Here is a 27,021-nt window from a genome sequence, read left to right on the forward strand (position 1 = left end):
AATCTTCATTGCGCAAGCGCAGCCTGCGAGCGCAGGGTGTCTCGAGGTGGCCGGGTGCCCGCGCTCAGGAGCGCGGGGTTTGTGGCCTGCGTTAGGCAGGCTCCAGTCGCCCACTATCTGAAGCAGCGAAGCGCAGCGATCCATCTCCCTGCGCCCTGGGCAGTGTGGCCATGGAGAATCAGGTGCTGACGCCGCACGTCTACTGGGCTCAGCGACACCGCGAGCTGTATCTGCGCGTGGAGCTGAGTGACGTGCAGGTAAAAGCCGGTGCGGCCGGCGGGACGAACGCGGGGTCTCAGCTCCCGGGACTTTCCGATCTCACCCATCCCCTTTGCCCCGGTGCGCGCGGAAGAGCTTGCAGTGCGCCAGCGGGTTCGGCGACGCGGTGCACGTTCGGCGTCCGGGCCGGGGCCGGGGCTGGCCCTCGTCGAGGAACATTCGTAGATCCCGGGCCTGGGGCGCAACCCACTGAGGGCTGCGGGTGCTTTCGGATGCTGCGTGAGTCCTGCGCGGCTCTTGGAGGCTGCCCCGGGGCCTTCTCTTTGTTCACAGCCTGCGGCCTGATGGAGCCCGCGCCCAGCCCGGGAGGCCTAGCCGTCGGGGTTCGGGTTTGCCTAGGCCCTACGAGGCATAGGATGAGCTCTTTGGGCCGGGGGTGCAGAATGACGGTGGCTTGCTGGGTCCTGGCTGGACGTCTTGGCGCTGGCCAGAGAGGTTCAGCCAGGCCGGTCTGACGTTCACAAGGCCCGTCGCAGCTGCCCCCAGAGGGGCCACACCCACCTTCCAACCGTTCAGTGATGGAAGTCATTCTTGTTCATTTTAATTTTAAAATCCGGAAGACCCGGAGAAAGTGATTTTCCGTCTGTTCTGAAGGCTGTGAGCTCAGGTTTGCGCAGTTGCATAGAGAACTTAAAAATTAAGTTACGTAGAGCATGTGTTTGATTTCCTTAGCTCCCTGTATGAACAAGCCCATGCCTCCTAAATGGTGGAGATACCAGGACCTGTGTACCCCCTGCCTCTGTCCGAACCATCCAGGATTACAGGTTTTGAGAAACCGTGGAGTTTTCAGTCTGGAATGTTCTTTCTTCAGTCATCCTTACTACTTCTCTGTGACATCTATGGCAATTTGTAACCTCCTTCACTCCACCTAACTTTCTCTGCCTTTGACTTAGTCGTTCATATTTCTATCTGTCCACCTGTCTGACATTTCTTGCAAAGGGTAGGTGCTCTTTGGGTGTGGATTTGAATTTGTTGAATTGAATCTTTGTTTCTGGAATTTAAACCCATTTTCCCATTGGAACAAAAAGACAGTACTGGCCAGAAAGCCTTTAAATAGGATGGGACAGTGCATTGTGTCATTTAATGTGTTAAACCAGATTGAATTATACTTTTGTATCAGAAGATGAGTAAATGGTCTGTGCTGTCCCCCTCTCCTCTGCTCCAGGGTGTTGCAGTAAAGAAGGAAACAAACAAAATCTTTGTTGATGGGGATCAAAGTCTCCATCTGGAGAGGGTTCTCAGTAACTGTGGAACATGTGTTATGACAGTCTCTTTTTTTAAAAAGTAATTTAGCCAAGTGTTACGTAGACAGATTAAACTCAGGCCCTTCCCTCTCTAGATGTTATCATGTAATAAGGATATACTGTTCTGGGATACAAGCTGCAAACACTAAAGGTGTTTTTAGGGGAATAGACTGGTGGCGGTGGTGGAAAGAAATGGAAAGTAGTTGGATAATGAAAGAATGCATCATGTTTATGTTTTGTCTTGAGAGATCTAAACCTCTTTGTTAAGAGATATGAACACATGTTAATCATATTTGGTATATTTAGAAATATGAAAGGTATACATTTGAAATGTATTATAGTTAAAGAAATGCAAAGGTGGAGGAAAAAAATGGAAGATTCTTTGGGAGAGAGAAGTCCTTTTATTTTTGGGAAAAATAACACCCCCCCCGAAAGCAATGTTTTAATACCACTCATAAAAGAAAGCCTCTACCATGTGTGAGGTACTAGAGATTTACAGAGATGAGTCAGACAGCCTCGGCTTTCCAAGAGCATACTATCTAGAAGAAGCATATTATCATATACAGACAGAAAGTTTTGTGTAGGAGTATGTTTATTGGTAGAATTGAAGTTGAATATTAACCAGGTCTCTGGTGTTAGAGGAATTTGTTACCTCTCTTATGTTTAGTTAGAAATGACTTCCAGAAATGAGATGAAGTGTTCTTGTCAAACTGAGATTGGAAGAATGTTCCAGGAAGAGAAAGGCGTAGACTCTTAGGTTGTCTGATTTGTACTGTGTCAATGCACTACAGCCAAAGACTGCCAGGGAAACACCTGTGGTTAAACAAGTTGGGTTTATTACTCATTTCAACAAGGGAGAGCATAGCCCATGGGGACAATGATGTCTCATTAAGGGGGTTAGACCTGATTATAGGTTTTGGATGCTGTCAGAAAATGGGTACTTCTGTGGCTGGTTTTGAGAATAAATCTTATCTGTAGGGAGGAGAGACTAGCAAAAGAATGAAAGTAATTGGTAGAGAAGTCGCAGTCACTCATTTTGGCCAAGACAGAAAGGATGTCTGGTATTTGGGAGTGGCATAGCAGCCACGTCTTTGTCTGTGCTTACACAAAATTATGAAATGCCTTTTGTCTCATTTTATCAAGGTTTCAGACTAACCTTGTCCAAGGTTGGTATTCTGTGCCATTATGTCCAATTGGAGAATAACATGGCCAAGCTGTGAGTGACAGACCACCCTCTGAATGTCAGGAGCTGCTGTTTTTGTTTTTAATTTCTCACTTAATTGCTCAGTGCAGGGCTGTCGAACCTGTGATTCAGGCTCTGGATGAAGCAATCCATTTATTCAGTGAAAACCATTTGTGGAGTGCCTACTCCTATCTCATTAGCTAGGTGCTCGGTTGTGGGACAGCTCTCTCTCTTGCCCCCTGCTTTCTGATGTTTCCCACAGTTACTGAGTTTTAGTGTTGCATTCCAATTGGGGGGCATCAGCTCTGCTCCCCTCCCTTTCTGAGACACAGAGAACTGTCCAGTTTTCACATCTCTATTCTGTCCTTGGAGGTGCAGGGCTAGTGGCTGCTGAGAAATGGCTATTGATGTGAGGAGGAATGGTGCCCAGTAAAGACTTCCAACAGCAGTCTTGTCTGTGTTTGAGGTAAGCTCCTGACATTCAGAGGGTGGTCTGTCACTCACAGCTCGGCCATGTTATTCTCTAATTGGACATAATGGCACAGAATACCAAAAAGATGTCAGCTGGAGTCCAGGGGGCCAGGGCAAGGCTGTTTTCAGAATAGAGTTTATTTTCAAGATAAGCATAATAGACAGCTTTGTGCCAACAACCATAGTTGTTAAAGCATTTGTTCATTTATCAAGGTTTTGGTTTGTTTTAGTTGTATGTGGACAAAGTACATACCTTTGGGAGCTGTTTGACAGATATTGTTCTTGTCCTTACTTGATAGACACTCTGGGAGAAAGAGGGTAACCAAAGACATGAGATAGGGGTCTTGGGCTTCTACTTCCTACCTGGTGGCCATGGATAATTCACTTAACCCTTATGTCGCGCAGTTTCTTCATCCAGATAAATGTGAAGGCGCTAATCACAGGATTGTTTTGGGGTCTGAATTAGACAATGGATTTGAAAGTGCTTTGTAAATTCTGGTTTGCTATTCAAGTGAAAGGATTATTATTGTTATATTAAACCTTAGATGAGAGACAGAAACACAAGGAGCAATAGGATAGGGTAGAGTCTATGAGCAGAGTTATCCGTATATGAAAACGTGTTGTACAGCAGAGGGGGCTTTGAATATTAATAGGGCAAAGGATGAACCATTCAGGAAATTGTTTGGGGACAGTTAGTAATCCAAATAGCGAAAGATAAAATAAGATCTTGCCTTATGTCATACATAAAAGTCAATTCCAGGGGGGGTTAATGACCTGAATGCATAAAGCAAAACTACTAAAAGAAAATATAGGAGACTATCTTTGTGGTATTGGAACAGGGAATAATGTGTTAAATAAGACACACAAAACATAAATCCTAAAGATTAACTAATTTAAGACAAGCTTGAAAAAGATATCTACAGCACATATCACTGACAGATGACAAGCATCTGAAATATATAAAGAACCACCTACAGACCAATAAGAAAAAGACATATAACCCATTAGAAAAAGGGGCAGAAAATATAAGCAATTCAGAGTAAAAGGAAACAAGAATGGCCAGTAAACCTAAAAAGATGCTTGATCGGGCGCCTGGGTGGCTCAGTTGGTTAAGCGACTGCCTTCTGCTCGGGTCATGAACCCCGGAGTCCTGGGATCGAGTCCCACATCAGGCTCCCGGCTCAGCGGGGACCCTGCTTCTCCCTCTGACCCTCTCCCCTCTCATGCTGTTTCTCTCTCTCTCTCTCAAATAAATAAATAAAATCTTTAAAAAAGAGATAAAAAGATGCTTGATCTCAGTTGTAATCAGGGACATGTAAATTAAAGGAATAGTATTTGTTAGAATATGATAATATATTTTTTATATTAGATTGGGAAAAATGGAAAGTCTAACGATTGTTCAGCAGTGGGACATTTTTTTTAAGATTATTTATTTATTTGTCAGCGAGAGAGAGAAAGGAGAGAGAGCACAAGCAGGGGGAGTGGCAGGCAGAGGGAGAAGCAGGCTCCCTGCTGAGCAGGACCCTGGGACCATAATCCGAACCATAGGAGCCGCTTAACCAACTGAGCCACCCAGGCGCCCTGCAGTGGGACATTTTTATACAATTTCCCCCCGCCCAACCCTTTTAAAGACCACCAGGAACAGCTTGTTTTTTAAAAATTAAATTAAATTTTATTTATTTAAATTCAGTTAATTAACATATAGTATATTATTCATTTCAGAGGTAGAGTTTTCATCAGTTGTATATAACACCCAGTGCTCATTACATTACACATCTTCCTTAATGCCCGTCACCTAGTTACCCCAATCTCCCACCTCCCTCCTCTCCAGCAACCCTCAGTTTGTTTCCTATGATTAAGAGTCTCTTACGGTTTATCTCCTCTGATTTCATCTTGTTTTATTTTTGCCCCCTTCCCCATGCTCCTCTATTTTGAGAAACATCTTGTTTTAACAAGTGGGTTTATTGCTTGTTTCGATGGGGGAGAACACGTTTTGGGAATAGTGGGGCGTCTCAGTAAGAGGGTATTAGAAATAAGTGATTATAGGATTTAGGCTTTCGTTGGATGATTGGGAAAGGGACTAAGAAAGTAGGGATTTATCTTAGATGGGATGCTGTTAGAGAGTGGGGACAATTCTGTGATTGGATATGTTTTGGATGACATAGCGAGTGACTTGTTCTTAGACAAAATTATGAGTTGACCTTATTTTGTGTCATTTTATCATGATCTCAGAGTAACCTGAGGTAGTTTGGTATTTTTTGAGTTTGTTTATGTTTAATAGGAGAGCACAGTGGCCTTGCTGTGAGCTTTAGACCAGCTTGTAATAATTTTGAGATCTAGCTGTGAATGTCAGATCAGTTTCAGATATTAGGCCTGCTTATTTTCTTTCTTTTTTTTTTAAGATTTTATTTATTTGACACAGAGAGAGAGAGAGAGAACACAAGCGGGGGAGCAGCAGACAAAGGGAGAGGGAGAAGCAGACTCCCCGCTGAGCAGGGAGCTGGACATGGGGCTCAATCCCAGACCCCTGGGATCATGACCTGAGCCGAAGGCAGATGTTTAACTGACAGAGCCACACAAGTGCCTCCCATCTTCATATTTTATTTTTTTTATTTTTTATTAAAAAAAATTTTTTTAAAGATTTTATTTATTTATCTGACACACAGAGAGACAGCGAGAGAGGGAACACAAGCAGGGGGAGTGGAAGAGGGAGAAGCAGGCTTCCCACTGAGCAGGGAGCCCCATGCGGGGCTCCATCCCAGGACCCTGGGATCATGACCTGATCCGAAGGCAGACGCTTAACGACTGAGCCACCCAGGCGTCCCCCATCTTCATATTTTAGAGTACTCATCTGAATCACTTTTCACCTCAAAGATGTCACAGTCTATGTTTTTCCACATAGTATCATCCTGTGTACCATTAAGAAGGACTAGTAAATGCAGCATTTCTGGAAGAGTGCCTTACTATTATCTCTGGCATTTTTTTTTAAAATTTTTTATTGTTATGTTAATCACCATATATTACATCATTAGTTTTTTGGTGCAGTGTTCCATGATTCATTGTTTGTTCATAACACCCAGTGCTCCGTGCAGAACGTGCCCTCCTCAATACCCATCACCAGGCTAACCCATCCCCCTACCCCCTCCCCTCTAGAACCCTCAGTTTGTTTTTCAGAGTCCATCATCTCTCATGGTTCGTCTCCCCCTCTGACATACTCCCCTTTTCTTCCTCTCCTGTTATCTTCTTTTTTTTTTCTTAAAATATGTTGCGTTATTTGTTTCAGAAGTACAGAACTGTGATTCAACAGTCTTGCACAATTCACAGTGCTCACCGTAGCACATACCCTCCCCAATGTCTATCACCCAGCCACCCCATCCCTCCCACCCCCAACCACTCCAGTGACACTCAGTTTGTTTCCTGAGATTAAGAATTCCTCATATCAGTGAGGTCATGTGATACATGTCTTTCTCTGATTGACTTATTTCACTCAGCATAACACCCTCCAGTTCCATCCACGTCGTTGCAAATGGCAAGATCTCATTCCTTTTGATGGCTGCATAATATTCCATTGTGTATATATACCACATCTTCTTTATCCAGTCATCTGTCGATGGGCATCTTGGCTCTTTCCACAGTTTGGCTATTGTGGACATTGCTACTATAAACATTGGGGTACACGTACCCCTTCGGGTCCCTACATTTGTATCTTTGTGGTAAATACCCAGTAGTGCAATTGCTGGATCGAACGGTAGCTCTAATTTCAACTGTTTGAGGAACCTCCATACTGTTTTCCAGAGTGGTTGCACCAGCTTGCATTCCCACCAACAGTGTAGGAGGGTTCCCCTTTCTCCACATCCCCGCCAACATCTGTCGTTCCCTGACTTGTTAATTTTAGCCATTCTGACGGGTGTGAGGTGGTATCTCATTGAGGTTTTGATTTGGATTTCCCTGATGCCGAGCGATGTTGAGCACTTTTTCATGTGCCTGTTGGCCATTTGGATGTCTTCTTTGGAGAAATGTCTGTTCATGTCTTCTCTGGCATTTTTTTTTTTTTCAAGTCATCATGACCTATTTATAAGTTTCAAAGCTGGCACTTTCTTAATCTGACCAGATGATGTCAAGAAAATATTTCCAGACGAGAACCAGGACTCATACTCCTTCCTCAAATGGCCTTTACATGGCTTGTTGACTGAAAAACAGTTGCTACTGTCTAGTCACGCCATCTGGAATAATAGCCACGTTCACACACGTTCAGGCAGTGGTAGGCATGTTATGGCTGCTACTTGGCCAAAGCACTTACTTGTCAGGTGCTGCTATTGTATTATATATCCTGATTTTAGAGATACTAAATGTGAAAAAGATGTGCATTTTAGAATTGAAGAAATGTAGCAAATTTTGGAATTGTCAGTTAATATGTTATAGTATTTAAATTCCTGAGACAGGATGAGCTCACCCAGGTAAAGAGAATAGATCAGAGGTTACCAACTCAAATGCCCAAAATATGGTGTAGTGATGAGGAGCCCAGGTGTCTTTTTGCCTTGATTTGAATTTGGGTCTTGCCCCTTGCTGATTTTATAATCTTGGGCCAGTTATATAACCTCTGTAAGCCTCAGTTGCCCATTTGTAAAATCGTCATAATAGTACCTATTTTATAGGGCTGTGTGTGTGTGTGTGTGAGCTAGTAATGTGGAACACTTCGAACGATACCTGGCATCTAGTGAGTGCCCAGTAAATGTTTGTGAAGTGAGCTGGGTGGGGAATGTGGTTAATTGGAGAGCATAGGGTTCATCCTGAGGGGGGAGCTTTTGTCATGCAAGAAGGCAGATCTAAGGTTGGCATCTGATTTTTCTAATTTGTGAAAGAGAAGCTAGAAATCCAGATTTTTTTTAAATGTTAAGAAAAAATCCTTATAGTTTTACATTTGACTTATTCAACAAATACAGGTAAAGGCTTACTGTGTGCCTGAGAGTCTTCCAGACTCTGAGACTTGGTCAGGAGGAGCAGACGGAGGTCCCTCCTCTTATGAAGTTCATGTGCTGAAACCGCTGGTGGTGAAAGAGTGACAGTAAAAGTGAACAAATTCATCAAACAGTTTCAGATAATAACATTTTGGAGAAGGCAGAAGAAGACCAATCTGATCAGGCATCACGAGAACTGCCACAGACTGGGTTGTCAGGGAAGGTCTCTTTGAGGAAGTGAGCAGAGACCTAACTGTGAAGAAGCTGTGGGGAAGTACGAGGACCGAATGTGGCAGAGAGGGGGGACAGCTCCTGCAGAATCCCTAGGTGGAAAGTACTTGCTGGTGAAGTCAAACTAAAAATTAATACACACATAAAACAAAAGCAATTCTCTGCAGGCCATATAAAATACTGTGGCTTTAATTTGGCCCTTTCACATTGCCAATTTATGACAGAAAACTGATAGATATTAAAAACTGGTGGTGGGGCCGCCTGGGTGGCCCATTTGGTTAAGTGGCTGCTTTTGGCTCAGGTCATGATCTCAGGGTTTGGGGATAGAGTCCCCTCGTTGTCAGGTTCTCTGCTCAGTGGGGAGTCTGCTTCTTCCTCCCCTCCCCCACCCCGCTCATGTGTGCGCTTTCTCCCTCTCTCAAGTAAATAAATAAAGTCTTTAAAAAAAAAAAAAACTGGTGGGGATAGGAAGGATTGAGTCCTGAGCTACTCAGCCATTGAGAAGTTGAGCAGAGGAGAAAGCGAAGGGTAGAAAAGCAGTACCCTACAAGGTCAAATCCAGATGGTGCCCTAGAACCCAGGGGACCGGAGCATTTCCGTGGAGTGTGGTCAGGTGTGTCCAGTGCTGCTTGGACTGTGATGAGACTGTATGTCTGTTGGATTTGCCAGCATGGAGGTTACTGATCTTGATAGTAACAGTTTCACTGGAGTGGTGTGGATATAGGCTAGATCAGAGTGGATTTAAGAGTAAATTTATGGTGAGGAAGAAGTAATGATTATAGATAACTTTTAAAGAAGCTTCTCTTGGTGGGGGGAGAGGATGAGCAGAGTAATCAGTGGTACAGTGTTCTTGGAGTTCCGAGAGGAGAGGTAGGCTTTCTTTCTAAAGGCTGTGGGCCTTGAGCTTTTTTTTTTTTTTTAAGATTTATTTACATATTTACTTTTGAGAGAGAGAGAGAGAGAGAGAGAGAGGAGTGGGGGGAGGGGAGGGGCAAAGGGAGAGGGAGAAAGAGAATCCCAAGCACACTCCCTGCTGAGTGCAGAGCCGCACTCAGGGCTCAGTCTCACGACCCTGAGATCATGACCTGAGCTGAAATCACAAGTGGGTTGCTCAACCAACTGAGCCACACAGGCACCCCTTGAACCGCATTTTTAAGTGTAAGTAGAATTTGGATCCAAACAAGGGGATTGCAGGGGATGTGTACTAGCATGTACACCCAGTTGAGTGTAATGCAGCTGTAAAAAGGAGGAGTGAGACCTCTATGAACTGATGAGGATTGATCTAGGTGAAAAAAGCAAGGTGTGGGCGCCTGGGTGGCTCAGTCGTTAAGCGTCTGCCTTCGGCTCAGGTCATGATCCCAGGGTCCTGGGATCGAGTCCCGCATCGGGCTCCCTGCTCTGCGGGGAGCCTGCTTCTCCCTCTCCCACTCCCCCTGTTTGTGTTCCTGCTCTCGCTGTCTCTCTCTCTGTCAAATAAATAAATAAAATCTTAAAAAAAAAAAAAAAAGCAAGGTGTGTGAGAATGTATATTACATGCTACCATTAACGTATAAGAATATCTGGGTATATTTACTTAGTTTTTGGAAAATGTGTGTGCACACATATGGAGGAAGGATAAACCAGAAACTCCTGAAATGCTTACTTATGGGTGGTGAGTAGGAATGTGGTGGAGGGAGATAGGTTTGAGGTATGTTTCTACAGTTTGACTTTTGACCAATGTGAATATTTTACATATTCAAAAATAAAACTTAATAAAAAAGAATAAAGTGGCAAATCTTGAAATTCAATACAGACAGAATCAAAAGGACCTGTGTATATAAAATTGATAACATAACCATCCAGATGAATAAGTTAATACAAGTAACTTTGCATAGTACTCTGGTTCTTTACTAGAATGCATTCTAAGGACAAAAAGAAACATTGTACTTCACTCAGTAGGTTTATTGTCAGTAAAAATACTGATATAATTCTGAAACTTTTTGAGGATCAAATAAATAAATGTGTTAATGCTATTAGGAACCAAGGTTTTCACTGTAAGAAAAGCGATAAAAATAATGAGTAACAAGATGAGAAGCTCTATAATAGTAAATTTGAATTGGAAATTTAAATATGACAGCATGACTTTAAAAATTCCTAGCTAGACACTAAAAATGAGCATTGAGTATACCTCAATGTACCAGATCATATTTTCTTTTCTCTCTCTCTTTTTTTTAAGTCGGCTCCATGCCCAACATGGGGCTTAAACTCAGATCGGAAGTCAGATGCTCTACTGACTGAGCCAGCCAGGTGCCCCTAGATCATGTTTTCTAAATTACCATTCCTTGCTGAAGGAACTAATGCTCCTTGAAGAAATGGCTGATTATTCCAAGTCCATGCTAGAGAAAGTACATCGTCAAAGGCCACAAAGTCATGTCAGAATAGCATAGGAGCTGGTTTGAAGGGATTTCCACCAGCCAAATTTGTGCTCATTTGAACAGCAAAAAGAATAAGAATAGTAGTGGATTTTGACAGAGGGAACTAAAAAAGAAGATCCATCAGTCCATAGTGATACTCAAAAGGAAAGGAAGATGGAGGTGCTGGGCGGTGGAGGTAAGGGGAGGGGGCAGGAGGTGGGTGTGGTTACAAAAGGGCAGCACCAGGGATCTGGTACTGTTCAGTATCTTGACTGTGATGGACAAACCTATGCTTGTAATAAAATTGTATAGTACTTACACACATACACACAAATGAATACAAGTCAAACTAGGAAACTATGAATAAGATAAGTCGGTCCTATCAATGTCAATATCCTGACTGTGATATTATACTATAGTTATGTTAAAGTACTGTCTTTGGGAGAAACTGGGCAAAGAGTACAAGGGATCTCTTGGTGTTATTTCTTATAACTGCATGTGGATTTACAATTATTTCAATAAAAATTTCAATTTAAAATATAAAGAGGGAACCGAGAGAGAAAGGGAAAACTCATCCTTACGGAAGAATGCCAGTTAAAAAATGAAGAAGGAATGATTGAATTAGAAAATCATCTCTGGGCAACCTCCAAATCAGGCAAGGATTATCAGTGGATGACAGTTCCATTGGAGGAAAAAGCATAGTTAGAGAATAGGAGATTACACTGTTAGGTTACTTACTAATTACAAAAGAAAAAGAGTACCTTTAAAGTAGAGGGTTTGGGCGCCTGGGTGGCTCAGATGGTTGAGCGTCTGCCTTCGGCTCAGGTCATGATCCCAGGGTCCTGGGATCGAGTCCCGTGTCGGGCTCCCTGCTCCTTGGGAGCCTGCTTCTCCCACTGCCTCTCTCTCTCTCTCTCTCTGTGTGTCTTTCATGAATAAATAAATCTTAAAAAAAAAATAGAGGGTTCTGGCAATCCCCCTCTCTTAATTAAATGATCAAGCTGTGGCCTCCTCTTAGGATGCCTTAAGAAGTACTCATATCAAGAAATAAAAAGTACCCATGTCACCTATGAAATATTCTTTTTTTTTAAATTTTTATTTGAAAAATTTTATTTATTTATTTGACAGAGAGAGACCCAGCGAGAGCAGGAACACAAACAGGGGGAGTGAGAGAGGGAGAAGCAGGCCTGTGGAGCAGGGAGCCCGATGCGGGACTCAATCCCAGGACCCTGGGATCACGACCCCAGCCGAAGCAGATGCTTAATGACTGAGCCACCCAGGCACCCCAATAAATAAAATCTGTAAAAAAATTTTTTTTAAGTGAATTAAAAATTTTCAAAATACTGGGTTGAGACACTTTTTCAGGAGGGATGCCCAATACCCACCTATGTGTTTGATGATTCACTAGAAGAATTCATGGGATTCAGCATATAGTTGTACTCCTGCCTAAGGTGTATTACAGTGAAAGGGTATATGACAGGATCAGCGAAGGATTAAAAACACAGGTGGAGGGGCGCCCGGGTAACTCAGTCATTAAGCGTCTGCCTTCGGCTCACTGCCTTCGGCTCAGGTCATGATCCCAGGATCCAGGGATTGAGCCCCGCATCGGGCTCCCTGCTCGGCAGAGAGCCTGCTTCTCCCTCTCCCACTCCCCTTGCTTGTGTTCCCTCTCTCGCTGTCTCTCTCTCTGTCAAATAAATAAAATCTTTAAAAAAAACAAAACAAAAAACCATAGGTGGAGTGTGGGGAAATTCCATGTACAGGGCTCCTCATCCTTCCTGTGAGGGTATACACTTGAGTTGCTCTTTTTTTTTTCCAGCAATGAAAACTGCAGTAACTTATGTGTAATGTTTCTGCCCAGGGAAGCCCATTAGAAAGTCAGCACCTATGTACCCAAATTCTAGACTCCCAGAAGGAAAGCTGGTGTTTACCACTAGTCACATTGTTTGTAGGCACAGTCTAGGCCCAGTGAATGAACTGTTAGGGGACGGAGGAAGGCCAGGTTTCTCAGTGCCAGCCAAGGGCTGATCTTGGAAACAGTCCCTTATAAAGCTAGCAACCTCATGCTTGCCGTATAACTTTTTGTGTGTGCATATATTAGTCACACACATGCACAGAACTAAATACTAATGATTTAAATGAGATCTAAATGTCTAAAGGCTGTGGTAGCAGATAGTTCATTGAACTCTGTAGTTCTGTCAGAAATTATGAAAATGGAATGAATTGATTTAATTGCAATTCACTCAGTAGTTAATGAAGACAGTAGGGATTCAGAGATAAGACATAGTCCCTGCCGGGCACCTGGGTGGCTCAGTGGTTAAGCGTCTGCCTTTGGCTCAGTCATGATCCCAGGGTCCTGGGATCGTGTCCCGCATCGGGCTCCCTGCTCCTTGGGAGCCTGCTTCTCTCTCTGCTTCTCTCTCTCTCTCTCTCCCCTCCTTTCTCATGAATAAATAAATAAAATCTTAAAAAAAAAAAAGACATAGTCCCTGCCATCAAGGAACTCAAGTCTAGAGGGGCAGATAAACCAATAAACAATAATTGCAGAACAGTGTGGTAAGTATTATAATAAAGGTGAAGACAAAGTAGTAAGGAAACAATTTAATTTTATTTTAAAGATTTATTTATTTTTTTATTTATTTGAGAGAGAGAGCACAAGCAGGGTGAGCGGCAGGCAGAGGGAGAAGCAAACTCCCCGCTGAGCAAGGATCCCAATGAGGGGCTCGATCCCAGGACCCTGGGATCATGACCCAAGTGGAAGGCAGACGCTTAACTGACTGACCCACCCAGGCGCCCAGGAAACTATTAATTTTAATGTTGGAAGTGAGTAGGAGAAAGAGGAATTGATATTTGGCCTGGACTTTGAAAGATAAATAGTATTCAACAGATAGGGAAACTTAGAAGGGCATTGTAGGCAGAGGGAGAAAAGCAACCAGATTCTGAGTGCTTACTAGTTACCAGATTCTTTACATGTTACTATAATCCAGTTCTCACAAGAATCTTGTGAAATAAGCAGTGTTACTGTTATTTTAAAAGTAATGACAGTTGCTGTGGATTTGAAAGTGAATGATGGAAATAAAAAGTGGTATAACTAGGATTTGAACCCAGGTCCATCTAATTTCAAAGTCACTTTTCCCCTCTTCCTTACCCACTCCTCTTTTTGTAAGCAAAGGCACAATTCCTCTACTCGTTAAAGATGGGCTAGGTTGTACAGATCCTAAAAACAACTAAAGATGTTCAATAAAAATCTTAAAATCAGGGCACCTGGGTGGCTCAGATGGTTAAGCGTCTGCCTTCGGCTCAGGTCATGATCCCAGGGTCCTGGGATCGAGTCCCGCATCGGGCTCCCTGCTCGGCGGGGAGCCTGCTTCTCCCTCTGCTTCTCTCTGTCTCTCTCTCTCTGTCTCTCATGAATAAATAAATAAAATCTTTAAAAAAAATCTTAAAATCATCAAAGAGTGAACAAGTTAGAAATTATAGTGGGAACTCTGGTAAAGCTGAGTGCTGAAACTGCTTTTGCCTTGAAAACATTAGCTTAGCTGAATGAACTTGAACTTTGGCTTTTAACAGCCCAACAGAGTGCAGGGGACAGAATAAGACCAAAGCCCACCAAAGATACAGTATATAATAGGAAACGCTTCTCCCCGTAAACTACTTCAGAGGATTATACTGTTAGGGTAAGGATGAACTAAAAGTAAATGCATCCCAGCTTCCCATCCCCAGAGGCCTTAGCACAGAGCAAAGTAGAGGAAAAAAGGTCCTTGAGCAGTTACAATCATGAGTTGGCTCTTAAAAGATTATATAGCCCAAATGTACACAATTTTGAAGATCTAAAAATCCTCAGGGTCATGAATTTAGTTTAAAGTGGTCTCAGCTGGTAGAGCCCAGCTCCTAGGTGCCTGGCAGAAGCAAACACAGATCCCTGTGATCTAGCTAAGCTGATTCAGGTAAGAGTTTTAGACAAAAATGTATTTTTAGAGAAAGGTCAGTTCATAGTGATAGAGGTTTGAATTCATCAGGAAGGTAAAACGATATTAAAGTTATATGTAACTAGCATGGCCTCAGTAGTACGTAAAGTAACAGAAGTAGGAGAAACAGAGAAGTTGACAATAGTGTGATTTCTCAGTAATTGATAAAATAACAAGATAAAATTCAGTAAAGATATAGATTACGTGAACAAATAGTTAACAGGAAATCCAGTAGACATGTATAGAACTGTGCATCCAAATTACAGAATACACATTCAGGTTCACTTGGAACATTTACACAATTTAACTCTATACAGCTTCCAAATGCAAGTCTCCACAAGTCTGAAAGGATTAAAATCATACAGAGAGTGCCCCCTGGTCACAGTACAGTTCAGATGGAAGTTGATAATAAGATAACGAGGAAATCTCATGGGTTTGGAAATTAAATACTTCTCACTAACCCAATGTGTCAAGAAAGAAAGTATAATATTAGGAAATATGTTAGACTAAATAATAATGAAAATGCTATATATAAAGCTTGAGAGATGCAACCAAAGTAGGGGCTGGCAGGAATATATATTCTTTTTTAAAAGAATTATAGCTGACATTTTATATTAGTGTCAAGTGTACAGCATAGTGATTTGATATCTGTATACATTATGAAATGATCACTGCAGAGTCTAGTTACCATCAGTCACCATATAAAGTTATAGTATTACTGACTAGATTCCCTTTACTGTACTTTATGTTACCGTGACTTATTTGTTTTATAACTGGAAGTGTGTACCTCTTAATCCCCTTCACCTATTTCACTCACCCCCTTGCCCCTCTCCTCTCTGGCAACCACCAGTTTGTTCTCTGTACTTTTGAGTCTGTTTTTTAGATTCCACATAGAAGTGAAGTCATACAGTATTTGTCTTTTTCTGTCTCATTTCACTTAGCGCAATAGCCTCTAGGTCCAGTCATGTTGTCACGGATGGCAGGATTTCATTCTTTTTGATGGCTGATATTTCACTGTGTATACATCTTCTTTATCCATTCATCTGCGGATGGACAGTTATGTTGCTTACGTATCTCGGCTGTTAAAAATAATGCTGCTGTGAACATAGGGGTACATGTATCTTTTCGAATTGGTGTTTTCATTTTCTTTGGGATAAATCCCCAGGAGTAGAAATGCTAGATTGTATGGTAATTCTATTTTTAATTTTTTGAGGAAGCTCCATCCTGTTTTCCATAGTGGCTGTACTAATTTACATTCCCACCAGCAGTGCACGAGGGCTCCCTTCCCTCTGCATCCTCACCGAGCTTGTTTTTTTTGGACAATAGCCATTCTGACAGGTGTGAGGTGAGACTGTGGTTTTGATTTGCATTTCCCTGATGATGAGTGATGTTGAGCATCTTTTCATGTGTTTGTTGGCCATCTGGATGTCTTCTTTGGAAAAATGTCTATTCAGATCCTGGGCCCATTTTTTTTTTAAAGATTTTATTTATTTATTTGAGAGAGAGAGAATGAGAGACAGAGAGCACAAGAGGGAAGAGGGTTAGAGGGAGAAGCAGACTCCCCACTGAGCAGGGAGCCCGATATGGGACTCGATCCCGGGACTCCAGGATCATGACCTGAGCCAAAGGCAACTGAGCCACCCAGGCGCCCCCCATTTTTTAATTGGATTTTTTTTTTATGTTGAGTTGTAGATGAGTTCTTGATAATATTTTGGATATTAATCCCTTATGGTATCTATCACTTACAAATGTCTTCTCCTATCAGTGAGTTGCTTTTTTGTTTCGTTAATGATTCCCTTCACTGTGCAAAAAACTTTTTAGTTTGAGGTAGTCCTGTTTGTTAGTTTTTACTTTTGTTGTCCTTGCCTGAAGAGTAGGATCCAAAAAAATATTTCCTTTTCTTTTTTTTAAAAATACTTATTTCAGAGAGAGAGAGAGTGCATGCAAGCAGTGGGAAGTGGCAGAGAGAGAGGGAGAGTCTGAAGCAGATTGCGCTGAACACGGAGCTCAATGCAGGGCTCGATCTCATGACCCTGAGATCATGACCTGAGCTGAAACCAAGAGTTGGACACTCAACTGACTGTGTCCCCCAGGCACCCCCCGAAAAGATATTTCAAAGACCAATGTCTGGGAATTTACTGACTCTTTTCTTTTAGGAGTTTTATTGTTTCAGGTCTTACATTTAAGTCTTTAATCCATTTTGAGTTTCTTTTTGTATATGGTGTAAGAAAGTGGTCCAGTTTCATTCTTTTGCATGTAGCTGTCCAGTTTTCCCAACACTGTTAATTGAAGAGACTGTCCTTTCCTCGCCTCCTTTGCCATAGGTTAATTGACCATGAAAGCGTGGCTTTATTTCTGGGCTCTCTGTTCTGTTTCACTGATGTATGTGTCTTTGTGCAAATACTATACTGTTTTGGTTACTATAGCTTTGTAGTATACTATATATATATAATATATATTATAGCTTTGTAATTACTATAGCTTTTAAATCAGGGAGCATGATGTCTCCCGCTTTGTTCTTTCTCAAATCGGTTTAGCTATTGGGGTCTTTTTGTGGCTCTGTATAAATTTTAGGGTTATTTATTCTAGTTCTGTGAAAAATGCCATTGGTATTTTGATAGGGATAGCATTTAGTCTGTAGATTGCTTTGGGTAGTATGGACGTTATAAAATATTCTTCCAATCCACGAGCATGGAATATATCTTTCCATTTATTTGCATCCTCTTCAATTTCTTTCATCAGTGTCTTATAGTTTTCAGAGTACAGGTCTTTCACCTCCTTGGTTAAATTTATTCCTAGGTTGGGGCGCCTGGGTGGCTCAGATGGTTAAGCGTCTGCCTTCGGCTCAGGTCATGATCCCAGGGTCCTGGGATCGAGCCCCACATCGGGCTCCTGGCTCAGCAGGGAGCCTGCTTCTCCCTCTGCCTCTCTCCCTGCTCATGCTCTCTCTCTCTCTCTCTCTCTCTCTCTGTGTCTCTGTGTCTCAAATGAATAAATAAAAAATCTTAAAAAAAATTTATTCCTAGGTTATTTTATTCTTTCTGATGCAGGTGTAAATGAGGTTGTTTTCTTAATTTCTCTTTCTGATAATTCATTATTAGTGTATAGAAGCGAAGCAGATTTCTGTATATTGATTTTGTATCCTGCAACTTTATGGGATTCATTTATTAATTCTAGTAGTTTTTTGGTGGAGTCTTTATAGCTTTCTGTATATAGTTTCATGTCATCTGCAAATAGTGACAATCTTACTTCCTTTTTTACCAGTTTGGGTGCCTTTTCTTTTTTGTCCCTGCTGAACAGGGAGCCCGATGTGATATGGGGCTTGATCCTACGACCTCAGGACCATGATGTTTAACTAACTGAGTCACCCTGGCGCCCCTCAGTTCACTAATATTTTGTTGAAGATTTTTGCTTCTGTGTTCATCAGAGATATTGGTCTGTTTTTGTTTGTAGTGTCTGGTTTTGGTATCAGGGTAATGCTGGCCTCATAGAATAGGTTTGGAAGTATTCCTTCCTCTTCAATTTTTTGGAATAGTTTGAGAAGTTGGGTATTATTAATTCTTTTTTAAATGTTTAGTAGAATTTACCGGTGAAGTCATATGGTCCTAGACTTTTGTCTGTCAGAAGTTTTTCAACTACTGATTCAATTTCATTCCATTTTCCTCCCAAGTGATTTAGAGTATGGGAAACCCACTGAGTTGGGCAAGAAGTGACCTGGGTGGGAACCTTACCTCCAAGACATTCTAGAACTTTAGCTTTAATGAAAATATCTATATCAAAACCCTGTTTCCCTTACCGAGGAACCATGCCCCTGGAAGTGTAGCCTCTCTTGCTGAGGTTCCCTAACTCCCTGTTCCTGCCACAGAGATCATCTAGAATTGTAGCTCCTTTGGGTATGCATCTCAACCTAAAGTCTGTACTCCCGCTAGGGAGGTTCTCACCATAAAGCTTGGCTCAGATGCTCCCTCCCCGCCCCCCCCCCCCCCCCCCCCCAGCCTTCATTCTTTCCCTTTTCCTAACAGTCTTGGCTGTGAATAGAGCACTAGGCTCCCTTTCCCCACCCCTTCTCCAATCTTCTCTCTATATCATTTGCTGGTTTCCTTCCATGCATGATGGAGCACAGAGAGCTGAGCCCGCAGGAGAACAAATGACTTCGTCCCAGCACTAGAAACATGCTGCTCCTTGCTTATTAACTTTGGGCTGGGGTAGGAGGTGAGTCATTCTCATCCATTGAAAAAAGCTGAGTAGTATCACTTTTAAGTTATGCTCTTAAAGTCATGTAGCAGCTTCGGGGAATAAGTGAACAATTTGGAGAGTTGGTTTGGATGGGGGTTAAGAGCTCGGAGCCTGAGGCGAGGGCACTGTCTGTTTCATTTTGAGTGAAATCCCTTGTAATCGTCAGCCCTTCTCTCTACCTACTGTAATGAATTTATTCCTCATGTTGCAGTGTAGGTCTCACTTTCCTCAGCCATCCTGTTCTTGATGTGCTTGCTCTCTTAACACTTAAAGCACTTAACTGCTTTTTACTACTCTTTTGGTCTTGAACATATTACTTGATACTGTTTGAGATCTTCTGACAGGAAATGACTCATCATCTGTTCCACTAGGACTCTGCCTCCACAGCTCAGGGACTGAGTCTTAGAGCTCTGCCTTCTCCCCGGAAACACCTCCCATAGCACCTTTGTACCATTTGCCATTATCAGAAGGGACTGATTCAGTATTTGATTGTTCTGCACAGTTGGAGCAGCTTCGGGTTATTCTTACAGATGCCTACAATCCCAGATGGGTACAGATAGATGTAGAGAAACCCTGCACAGAGCTGTGCATAAACAACTAAATATATTTTCTGGGGGAGGCCCAGGTAGGAGGCCGAGTCCCTAAGGGGGAAGGATGGAGGGAAGAAAGCCCCGGTTTTAATTTCATTTTTCTCCTATTAAAATGCCCTTCTCGCATCCTTGGTCTCTTTTCACAGAATCCTGGCATCAGCATCACTGAAAATGTGCTGCATTTCAAAGGTCAGTATCCGGGCAAATGCTCCCAGCTCTCTACACAGCTAAAGAGGCATGGTGGTGGTTTCTTTTTCCTTTTTATCTATTTGTTTTATTCACTTTGTATTGATGTTCACCTCTCTGCTGCTCTTGGGGTAAACTAGATTGTTTTGAAATATATGATTAGAAAAATCAAAGAACTTATTAGGACCTAGAAGTCCTGCTTTCCTCTTAGAGAGGCAGTATATAGAGTGAGAAAGAATCCCGGGCTGGAAATCAGGACATCTGTCTTCTAGCTCTAATTCTGCTATCCTTGGACAACTTACTGACTTCTCTGGACTAATAAAATGAAGGTATTTAGTTATAATCTGTATTTCTCAAATTTTAGGACCTATGGACACCTGAGAAAATGTCCTAAGGATCCTCCTGGGCCATGGACCCCAGTTTGAGAAAACATGTGAAGAATTAAATATGTTCACTTTATTATTATTATTATTTTTAAGATTTTATTTATTCATCTGACAGAGAGATAGAGCCACAGAGCACAAGCAGAGGGAATGGCAGAGGGAGAGGGAGAAGCAGGCTCTGCACTGAGCAGGGAGCCTGATGTGGGGCTCGATCCCAGGACCCTGGGATCATGACCTGAGCTGAAGGCAGACGGTTAACCATCTGAGCCACCCAGGCACCCAAAATATGGTCACTTTATTTATTTATCTATTTTTTAAAGATTTTATTTATTTATTTGACAGAGAGAGACACAGCGAAAGAGGGAACACAAGCAGGGGGAGTGGGAGAGGGAGAAGGGGGTTTCCCGTGGAGCAGGGAGCCCGATGCGGGGCTCGATCCCAGGACCCTGGGACCATGACCTGAGCTGAAGACAGACGCTCAACGACTGAGCCACCCAGGCGCCCCAAAATATGGTCACTTTAAATGACATTTGGCTCCATTGCCCTTGGGAATACGACCTCTATACTTGCATGTCAGTATTTAATTATAAGGTAGCCATCTAGATGATCCAGAATACACTTTTTTTAAGATTACAATCAAAACAAAAAAATAGAAATTTTCTTAATGAGACTTTACAGCCCTCTGATGCTACACTCACAGGCCAGTTTAAGAAACATGGCATTCTAGATGATACCTAAAGCCTTTGCAGCCCTGACAGTCTTTTTGATTCTGTGAATCTGCCTCCGTCTTCTTTTTCCTCGGTTTGTCAGCAGCTACGCTGCTGTGCCTGAGAGGGTAGGTCCGGATTCCTTGTCACCCAGGGGGTGGGATTCTCCCTACTCTCTCTTTGTTCTAGTTACTTGGAGTGTCATTAGTAAGTGGCTGGGGAATATGGGATATTGACGAGTTTCTGCTTTACTGGAGATTCCATCTACCTTCATATGCTTGCATGAATGTGCAGCCTGGCTTTTGTATCTGCTTTTCAAGACGAGAGCTGTTGTGGTAGCAGCTCAGATTTTTTGGGTGTTAATACATTTGAAAGGAAGTTAAATGATGGAAGTATACTTTGCCACTGGGAGATTATGGACTGCTCGACCTTAAGGAATTTATGGTCTTGGAGAACAATAGCCACCTGTAGCAAATATTAGGCAAATTATACCACATGTGGCCAGATGAGGAAAGAGAATCCCAGGAGGGAACCTGGGCAAGTCAGAGAGTTAGAGGGGAAGGGATGTACAGCAGACCTTGGCACCTTGGCGGCGTGGCACCTGTTTGTTTTGGGGGAGGGAGCCATGTCAAAGCACAGGAATGGCGTAATGGTCAACCCAGGGACTTTACTCCCAGATCATTTATCCTCTCTTAGGAACGAATGGAGGAAATTATATTTCTCTTTTTCGTTCCATTCAGGATGTGTTAAAGGAGAAGTCAGCTTCTTCATTTTCTGTCCCTGGTTGGGAGGTGCTAGATTCAGAGCTTTCTTTGAGACAGTCCAGCATTTCCGTATACCCTGCAACTTTCCTTAGCTGCAGTCAAGATAGTACACCTACCTGATATTTCTCTGCCCTGGATTCAGTGCCAAAGTAAATGTTGAAAGTTACATTTATAGCTCTGTGATACCTTTGGCTTCGCTTTCGGTATTCTTTTTCCTGCCTATTACTTGTACTTGGTTATTATCAAGGCCACATTGGAAGATGAAGTAAATATTCTGGAATTGATCATCAGAAGGACGTATGGAGATAAGCTTTTGTCCGGGATTCAGCTTATCTATAGCTGTCTGAGTAGCTCTGCTCACAAGCCCCCACTGATTTGGGCAGGACCCATTACTGTTTGTATACTTCCAAGAGAACTGCACCAAGCTTTAGGATGGCCTTGCTCTGCCAGTTCACTTTAATCCACATTTCTTTCTTTATAGCTCAGGGACATGGTGCCAAAGGAGACAACGTCTATGAATTTCACTTGGAGTTCTTAGACCTTGTGAAACCAGAGGTATGTCCTTTCTTTCCTCACTTCCCTTTCCGTTTCAGGAAATACATACGAGTAGTTTAGTGAAATAGGGGGATAGGGGTTGTGGGGGGAAAAAAAGATAAAAACCAAAGAATATAGTTCTTTTGTTGGGAACTGAGTCCTGATTCTAGCTGTAGAGGAGTGGGGAAGACAGAGAGCCTGAGGTGAATCTGGGCTCTGCCATTTACTAGCGTAGCAGTGTGAACAAGTCTCTTCACTTCCGTGAGTGAGTTTCCTCATGTGTGAAATGAAGGGTTGGACTACGAAATCCTTAGGGGCCTTTCCAGCTCTGATACTGTCTGGTGTTAGGGAAGACAGAGGAGTGTGGCACTGGCAGGGAGCAGAGTTACATAAGTTAGGTGAAGCCTACGCCAAGCACTTGTTTTCATGTGACTTGGCTTCGGGGCAGTAGAAATCAGAAAAGGTGGACATTGCCAACCTTTAGAAAGAATTGGGAAATAGCCTTGAAGTTTCCTTTCTCTCAGAGCTTGAGGGAAGCTCTTCTGACAGGAAGAGAGAATCTAACAGAAGGTGTATTTTGGGTTCTGGAATTACACTTTTATCTCCCAGGGCTTGAGCATATTGATCTCTCTGTGCAGGAGGGCTCAGTTGTTTTGGTTGGTTTAATAGTCAGCAGTGGTTTGAGGGGTAGAGAACCTGTTGTGGGTCTTGCTTTAGAGGCAAAGGAAGAGGCCATGTATAGGAATAAGGAACTGGAACAGCCTCTTGAGAATTTGAGGTTAGCTGGGAGGTTGTTCTAGCCTTTGTGATAGAGCTGTAACTGATCCAGTAAGTTCCAGCCCTGAATAGACCTTCTTAAAACAAGGGCTTGTTATGCCAGGGACTGTTGACCATTCTAATTCCGTCATCTTCATGGGAAGGAGATTTGGAAGGTGAGGATGTACTGAGAGAGTGACTGGATGTCATGCCATGCATGGTAGAGATCTGGCAGGAGGTTCATCTAGAACCAGAACTATATGCCTTTCTTATCCTGATTTCCTCCTCTGTCCTTCACTGGACGATCAGAGAAAGACAGTGCCATTCTTACCAGTGCTTTGCTCTACCAGTCCTTGGTCTGGAGGTTCTCTTTGCATCACTCCTTGTAGGAACTGAGAAGGAAGGGGAAGGAGCATGCTGTGCGGCTTCTGTGCGTAGCCACACTGGCTCGGAGCAGGGGAAGGAGTCAGGGACGGGAAGGAGAGGGCGTTCTCACCTTCTCACTTTCTCTTCTAGCCGGTTTACAAACTGACCCAGAGGCAGGTAAACATTACAGTACAGAAGAAGGTGAGTCAGTGGTGGGAGAGACTCACTAAGCAGGAGAAGCGCCCACTATTTTTGGCCCCTGACTTTGACCGCTGGCTGGACGAGTCTGATGCAGAAATGGAGCTCAGAGCCAAGGTGAGTAAGGACCGTAGGATCGAGACAAATCATAAGGAACACAACTTATTTGGAAGTTATTTGGGCCACCTCAGATACCTATCTGGGTCTGATAAAATAAGGACAAAATTGCAAATTCAGTTAAAGACCTGGAAACATGTTTTTTTTGTTTGTTTTTAAGATTTCATTTACTTATTTGATAGAGAGTGCCCGTGTGAGCGAGAGGGCACGTGCAGGGGGAGGGGCAGAGGGAGAGAGAGTGAGGGAGAAGCGGACTCCCCACTGAGCAGAGAGCCTGATGTGGGACTTGACCCCAGCACCCTGGGATCATGACCTGAGCCGAAGGCAGATGCTTAACGACTGAGCCACCCAGGCTCCCCTGGAAACATTTTACAAAAGTACTGGTCATATGTTTTGTAGACTGTCCCTCAGCAGGGGTTTGTTGGATGTTTTTCTCATGATTTAGAGAGGGTGATGGGATTTCGGGGTTTCATTCTTGCTGTGTCACATCAAGGGTATATACGGTCAGCACGACTTATCACTGTTTATACTAATCTTGATCATCTGGCTGAGGCAATGTTTATCCGGTTTCTCCATTGTAATGTTACTCTCCCCGCCCCCTTTCTTTACTGTGTACTTTTTGGACGGAAGTCACTACGTCTAGCCCATGCTTAAGGAGTGGGGAGTTACGCTTCCCATCCTTACTGCGGAGTATCTATGTACTTTATTTGGAACTCTTCTGTATGGGAGATTTGTCTGTTCTCTTCCGTGTCTTTATTCAGTCATTTATTTATATCCGTATGGACTGATGAATGTTTGTTTTATAATTTGGTTTATAATACAATACTATGTGACTTGTATGTTATTTATTTTGTTGTTCATGTTGTCCCAGCTTTGGCCATTGGAAGCTCTTTCAGTTGGCTCTTGTGTCCTTTTGACAAAGCTCTGTCATTGTGGGGCTTTTTTTTTTTTTTTTTGGACATCCTTAATTTCTGGCATTATAAGCTGCTCCAGGCTTATGTTATGTATTCCCTGCTCCAGCCCTAGAGTCAGCCATTCTTCAAGGAGCTCTGTTCTTTTTATTGGGGAATAGTAATGGAAACCAAGATCTGGGCTCTAGATATTGCTTCTAGATCCTCTCAGGTGACACAATGAGGAACTATTACGTGTGCAGACTAGCCCATTCATATACTACCTATACCTATAAATATTTCTGTCTGTAACCATCTGTATCTATGTTGACCTAATGTGAGTTCTTACTGATGTTGGAGACATGATTTTAGCTTCTGGAAAAATTATACTAAAAATCTAGAAGTCTTAAAAAAATATAAAACAGCGATCTATTTCCTGCCCTAAAATTCTGTTTTGTTTCTATGACCATGGCACATCTTCTGGGGGTCTTTTCCAGCTCCAAGATTCTAAGACTCTCCACTTTGTAGTTTGGAAGCCAGCTGATTGGTTGAATTCTGTGAGCACTGGATGAGCATTCTGTGATGCTGGTCCTACCCAGTAAGGAGGAGTCAGGCTGAGGATGTCAGGCACGAGCTAGGACATTTGCTCCAGTGAGGTGTGAACACAGTTGGAGGAGGTGGCTTTGAGGGATTCAGATCACTTATTCAGCATGTGGACTTTTGCAAGCATCTGGGAATTCTAACCTGTGTTCTTGGAAAACTTCTGTCCAAATTCTAGGAAGAAGAACGCCTAAATAAACTAAGAATTGAAAGCCAAGGCTCCCCTGAAAGTAAGTTGCCCTGCTGCTTCTGTGGTAGTTACCAGTTAACTAACAATTGAGATAGGGGTATGGAGGGGAGGGATGTGGTAGGAGAGCTAATATGGTGTGTGTGAGGTGATGAGGACTCCTTCATGTCCAGGGCTTACTCTGTGCACACCCACATCAGAAGCCTTCCTTTTAATGTTTCCCTTCTGTTTGGAGCCTAACATCATCTGAGGGCACCAAAGCTGGTCTAGCAGAAGGGAAGAACTGTAGTTTCCTGGACTGGCCCAATGTCAGTGGCAGCAGGCCCTGCCTAGACACGTGGAAACACCATGTAGGTCCAAGGCTACACTTCCTCCAGCCTGGTGTTTTTCTCCCAGATAAGTGTGGTTCTCAACCTCAGAAACTCTATTCCTGTTTGTCTCTGTCTAACCGCTGAGAAGCAAGAAGTTCTGTAAGTGTATTGTGTTCTGGGCGACACAGATGAGATGCAGCAGCCGTTCACTTCCTGCTGGGGGGAAGCATTGTAGCAGGCCCTTGAGGGGTAGAGCCAGTGTGTTCATCAGAGCACTTGCTCTCTCAGAGCATCCGTTCCAGGGGGCAGACCACGCAGAAATGCATGCGGAAAAGCAAAATAAAATCAAGGTTTCTCGTGTGTCCATATATTTTCAAGTTTTAGGGATACTTATGTGGCATGCCGTAAGTAAGGAAGGGGAAAGTTTTAGAGTGGCTGTTTTCAAACTACGTCCCATGGTCCCCAGGGGTTCCCAGGGTTGCTTTGGAGGGACAGGCCAAGCAAGCAGGTCCACTTCAACCAGAGAAGTTCTGCTTGTGTTTTATGTGTTAGGTTCTGAACAAAGTTCATTTTGAAGAGGAGGTTTCATTGCTTTAGAAAAAGATTTGAATAACCACTAATGTAGAGGAATATTCCTTTAAGAAAAACAAAGAAGGGGAGAAGATTAATGAAGGTGAAGAATAAAGATTTGAGATTATAAAATTAATTTTGAGCTTTAAAATTATTTGAAATTTAAGTTAATTTTGGAGGGGGGTTTAGAGGGATAAACTTAAAAAACGTAAAAATTTTTATATATGGATTTTTAGGACATTAGATAATGCTTTTACTGTTTTATCTCAGTTCATGAAGTTTCCTAATGAAATAAGTTCTTGAGGATGGCGAAGTCTAATACATTTTTGTAGTTTTGAAGAAAAAATTTTAGTTCAGTGTTGCAAAAAGCCTGACTCTTGACTCCTTAGGACTAGGTTGCTTTTGATTGACCACCCTATTTAGTGTGATCATTTGAGCATCCGCCGAGGGTTACATGCAGAATATCTGTTGCCTTGGAATAAATATGGAGCAGCAAGATCTGAGTTCCATAGCTCTTCTCTTGAGAATTATCCTTTCCTTTGCCCCACTCCTTGGACTCAACCATGACTCTAAGCTCCTTACTCCTTCCTTAACTCTGTAATTGGCTGTGTCTTCACAAGCCTTACGCTGCAGACAAAATGAACAATTCCTTATCCTCCTGCCTCTCAGGCTTTTCCTTCTTCAGTTGTGTTCTCATTCTAGCCATCTCTTCCAAAGTACAGGGAAGGCACCATGTCATCTCTGCAGACTTGCCTGCTTCCCACTTCCCCCGACAAGTGTTGTTTTCTCACCTTGAGGGTGTCAAAAGACGCAACCTGTTACTCTCTCTCTTGTACTACGGCTTTCAGATTGTAAATTCTTTGAGGGTGACGTCAAGTCTTGACATCTTCGAATCCTAC

At 42.8% G+C, this 27,021-nt stretch overlaps 1 protein-coding gene across 1 annotated transcript in view; it reads left to right on the forward strand.

Annotated features, from left to right (window-relative positions):
• The window catches only part of HACD3 (3-hydroxyacyl-CoA dehydratase 3), a 46,866-nt gene continuing 19,845 nt past the window's right edge, over positions 1–27,021 (forward strand). Inside the window, exons 1-5 of the mRNA XM_027570798.2 lie at positions 1–257; positions 19,700–19,742; positions 22,075–22,148; positions 23,400–23,564; positions 25,233–25,284. Of these exons, the coding sequence (XP_027426599.1) occupies positions 171–257; positions 19,700–19,742; positions 22,075–22,148; positions 23,400–23,564; positions 25,233–25,284 (421 nt within the window). The 5' untranslated portion in view covers positions 1–170. The remainder of the gene's footprint in view (positions 258–19,699; positions 19,743–22,074; positions 22,149–23,399; positions 23,565–25,232; positions 25,285–27,021) is intronic.

The sequence above is a fragment of the Zalophus californianus genome, chromosome 6 (genome assembly GCF_009762305.2).
Source record: "Zalophus californianus isolate mZalCal1 chromosome 6, mZalCal1.pri.v2, whole genome shotgun sequence".
Classification (NCBI taxonomy): Eukaryota; Metazoa; Chordata; class Mammalia; order Carnivora; family Otariidae; genus Zalophus; species Zalophus californianus.